Raw genomic sequence first — 4,382 nt, 5'->3', positions numbered from 1 at the left:
TGTACAGCCTGGTTCTCGTTGCTTAAAGATCCCCAGCCAGACCAGGTTTTTGTTCTGCTCTGACTCCTCCACACACCTGGGCCAAAGTAACAAAAGACTCTGCAGCCTCTCATTTCATGGTTCAGGCTTGAGGAGGTGGAACAACATGAAAAACCAAACTGCCATGGGAACAGAATTGGGAACCAAAGCAGTTCCAGAAGTGGATAGTTTGGGTTCAGAAAGTAAAACTCCTATCCAGGATTTTGTTTCAACTCCTAAAATCCTAAATAATGAGTAAAATTGTCATTTTTTTCGTTCTAACCAGGCCATTTTGAAATACTTGTTAGATGCGCCACCTGATTCAAAGGTGAGCAACTTATCCTTTAAAAAAAAAAAAATTGAAAACCTGATATTTAATTCTTCTTAAATGTATGTTTTAGTCTTTTCGTTTCTGTAATATGAAGCAAATAGGTTTTTTGTGTGTGTTCATGTCTATGTTCCTTGTATCTCACTGTCAAAGCACCTCCTCCCACAGAGCCCTAGAAAATCGTGGCGCTCCTTTTTCGACCTGGTGGTGGTGGACACGCAGAAGCCTCTGTTTTTCGGCGAGGGGACAGTGCTGAGACAGGTGGACATGGTACGGCTCACCCTGGTCATCCCTCTCTCGCCCTCTGGGTGCTGTGTGAAGGTAAAGGTGTTGCTCTTCCCTGTTTGAGCCTGACATGTTCCTGACGCAGGACACAGGCAAGCTGCGAATAGGAACCTACACAGGACACCTGCATCATGGGACGGTCTACTCAGGAGGTACGTGCAAGTCTCTCCTCATGCCAGGCAGACAGAGCAGGTGGCAGGACAGTGCCATACTGCTCTGGGTACATCTGGGTACAGGAGGACTGTTATAAAAGGAGGAAGGAGGTCAACTTTTCTTAAAGCTGCTTCTCAAGTGTCCCCACCACTGATAGCCTCTTTCCACAATTAACCCTAATTTTGTCCTCAAGTAAGACCTTTGCAATTTAGAATGTTGTTCCGGAGTGCTGTTCCAGAGTACTGTTCCGGAGTGCTGCTCCGGAGTGCTGCTCCGGAGTGTTGTTCCAGAGTGCTGCTCCTTCTGTCTCTAGTTTCACTTCCGTTTGGGGTCTGTGTTGCTCCTGCTCAGGATCATCTGACATCATATGCGACTTGCTGGACGTGAAGGGGAAAGAGATTCTCTATGTGGGAGACCATATTTTTGGCGACATTCTCAAGTCCAAGAAGCGTCAGGGCTGGAAGACCTTCCTCGTCGTACCTGAACTAGCCAATGAGCTACGAGTGTGGACCGACAACTCCAGTAAGCACCTTCAAACTAATAGGGCTAACAATGACTGAACAGTAGTGGAGGCCGGTTAGCCCCAGGCCATATCCTGTAGGACGCTCACTGTAACTAGTTATATCAATAACAGCATAAATAATGGCAATATTAGCTACCATTCTGAATTGGGTTAAATAGCCAAATACATTTACCTTTATTACATGTAGTTTGTCTTCACGTGGGTATATGAAACATAATCTTTATAATGTGTTGCTTTATTAAAAACTGACTAATAAATCTAAGGAGAAAGCCAAGGGTATGGCTGGAAAATTAATTTTGTACATCTTTATACAGTTATGTTTGAGGAGCTGAGGCAGCTTGATATAAAACTCGCTGAACTGCATAAGTGAGTATGCGCTGGCCTTTGCAGTCAGAAAATGTGCATTCCTGAAATATGCAATGAGAGGCAATGCGTAAAATGAACAGTAGATGGCTGTAGAGCATTTCAAACGCACTGCAACTTTCGTTCGTTTTCATGTCGTTGTTCTTCCAGGCAAACAGACAGTGGCTGTTCAGATCATTCAGACATTGGTTTCATCAAGTCCAAGATCAAGGTAAGCCCTTAATTATGTTAGCAATTATATTTTATGGTGAGTTAGATTTCTTAATTATTTACCGAATAATATTTATAATATACTGCTATTGCAAACCATTTCAGTATGAATTAAACTTAAGGATGGTTTAATTGTATGATGCCATTTTCATTCCTGTGTGTGTGTGTCCCACAGAAAATAACATACACTATGGAGTTGGGTTATGGGAAGATGGGGAGCCTCCTTCGCTATGGTTCCATTAAAACTCTCTTTGCCAGCCAGCTGCTGCGCTATGCTGACCTGTACGCTGTGTCCTGTCTCAGCCTCCTCCAGTACCCTAGCACTCACCTCTTCAGAGCCCCCAATGTCCTGGTAACCCCCACAAAATGCTCAATCTGTATTAAAAAAGGGATATACTGAAAATATTATAATACATTCTCTTTCGTTTGGATTTTATCAACATCAGACTGCAATATATTCCAGTTTTATATGATTTTTGTTGTATATTCTGCATGTGCACAAAATAATTTTTACTATTAAAAATACGATTTTTTGTGCAAAACCTTTGTGCAAAAATGAAAGATAATATGAATATTAAATATAACAGTAATTTTATGTAAATGATATTACATTGTAAATACCTTACAGATCATGAAGAGCAGAGGAGTTGTAAACACTATTTATATTAGAATAAAAGCAGCCTGTTAGAATAAAGAACATCAACAAAATTTCTTCAAAATGTTAAATTACATCCTAACTGGAAGTTTGTTTGCCTCTACTGTTTTTGGTATTCGAGCTCCATAAGTCTTCACAGTTTTTTAAAAATATTTGTACATTCAAAACAACAGTATAGACATGCAAAGATTTTTTTTTATAATTAAAGCTCTTAACTAAAATCACTTCACTACTGCAAAGTACACATACCTTTATGAAAACCCACTTTCATGCAAGTAAGATGATAAAAGGTGTTGCAGATGAGATCCTTTGATCAATAGTGGATAATTGTATACTTTACATGGGAATTTCTTTCTTTTTGGAACAGATGCCCCATGAGTCTGCTGTGACCTCTCTGACTAAGGATCTTCCCCTGCCAGACCTCTCAGCCAATCATATCATCAGGAGCACAACCATCAAACCAGTCACAGTGGGACATGTTCAGTGCTCGTTAGCCCAACACTAATGTAACTGCAGGATTTATGATAGTTTGAGAAAGAATAGACCTCATACTCAATCTGTGAGAAAGTGTTACAGATTCCGGCTCCATACGTGTTGTTTCCCGATGCTCTCTGAAGTCTGAACACAACACTGTGCTGGCTGAGTTTCACTTTCATTCATTTGTTATTTTTAAATTCCTGTGTTCAGGCTGTCTTAGTGCGTGGGATATGTGTAGACTGGAGAACTGTTGACAGAACAACACAGGTATTAAGATGGAGACATGAGTGTGTGTGTTTTCCGTTACATGCGCCTGTAAATGTAAGCTTTTTCAGTCGACTTTATTCACTGCTCAGGTCAGGGAACCCAGGCCAGATTTTGCTACCTCCACTTTTCCATACTTTATAGAACTCTTCACCCAAAGAAAACTAATGTGAATAGCACTGAGTGCTTCCTGGTGGCATTCAGCACCAATTTGTCTGTATGATGGTTGCTAGTGCGTTTCTATGATGATTATCTGCACAACTAATCAACTGTTCGTTTAACTACTTTAAGTAATGTATACAAGCAGCCCATAATCTGGAGTTTGAATCTTTTAATCCATTGCTGAGCAATTGTAAAACAGACAGTTTAGAAGTCCAGTAAATGAGTTATTTTTAAAAATGTTACAATGGTTACAGTATTATAGCGTAGTAGTGTCTACAACCGTCAGTAACACAGATTCAAACCCACCTAACTCATAAAAGTATTAAAGCAACGTCAAGGATTTAACATGAACTGGGGAGCTCTGCTGAGACAGTGACCTGGTAGTTTATGGGAATGTTAGTGTGGCTCTCTTCCTAGTTCTTCATTAAGACTACAGTCCTTGACACCCAGTCAGACAAGACCACAGTCCCTGTGAAGAGTAGTGTTTCCTCAGCTTTGGGAAACCAGTTTCATCTTATGAGGAGCTTGTCTGCTGCCTGAATAAGGCTGAGGTGAGAACACTGAACGTTACGTGTGTGTGTCTATGGCTAGACGCCTCCACAGCTTCATGGGAAAATGACAGCTCTGTTGTGTACAGTATTTATAAGATTACTTTCAATCTATTGTTTACCTGGCATTTACCGCATTTGAAATTTTACGTTTAACTGAATTTAATAAGACAAAAGAGGAAAGACCCGAACTTGGTCGTAGTTTTTAAGGTTTGTTGTGCCTTTTATAGAAAAATTAGGATTTGAAAATTAATAAAAGTAACTTTCAGGGTTTCCTAGGTTCCCTCTTCGCGCCGTTTTTAAAACAATGTTATGATTGTTGTGCCACTGTTTATAATAAAGTGTAAGCCCAAGGCCTTCGACTGCTCGCTCTTCCACCGCCTTAGTCGGCCCTCG

General features: G+C 40.5%; 1 protein-coding gene across 3 annotated transcripts in view; it reads left to right on the top strand.

The window, feature by feature from the left end:
- Positions 1-3,891, top strand: part of nt5c2l1 (5'-nucleotidase, cytosolic II, like 1) — a 12,438-nt gene extending 8,547 nt beyond the window's left edge. For 2 of the 3 annotated variants that reach the window (XM_027006513.2, XM_027006512.2), the window contains 8 exons: positions 305-346; positions 515-616; positions 717-783; positions 1,136-1,306; positions 1,622-1,673; positions 1,821-1,881; positions 2,056-2,232; positions 2,903-3,891. In XM_027006513.2, coding sequence (XP_026862314.1) covers positions 305-346; positions 515-616; positions 717-783; positions 1,136-1,306; positions 1,622-1,673; positions 1,821-1,881; positions 2,056-2,232; positions 2,903-3,040 — 810 coding nt within the window. In that variant the 3' untranslated portion in view covers positions 3,041-3,891. The remainder of the gene's footprint in view (positions 1-304; positions 347-514; positions 617-716; positions 784-1,135; positions 1,307-1,621; positions 1,674-1,820; positions 1,882-2,055; positions 2,233-2,902) is intronic. The other variant, XR_003410386.2, reaches the window with a different exon arrangement.
- Positions 3,892-4,382: the final 491 nt, after the last annotated feature.

The sequence above is a fragment of the Electrophorus electricus genome, chromosome 17 (genome assembly GCF_013358815.1).
Source record: "Electrophorus electricus isolate fEleEle1 chromosome 17, fEleEle1.pri, whole genome shotgun sequence".
NCBI lineage: Eukaryota > Metazoa > Chordata > Actinopteri > Gymnotiformes > Gymnotidae > Electrophorus > Electrophorus electricus.
Note: the sequence above shows the minus strand (reverse complement) of the source record. Positions and strands in the feature narration are given on the sequence as shown.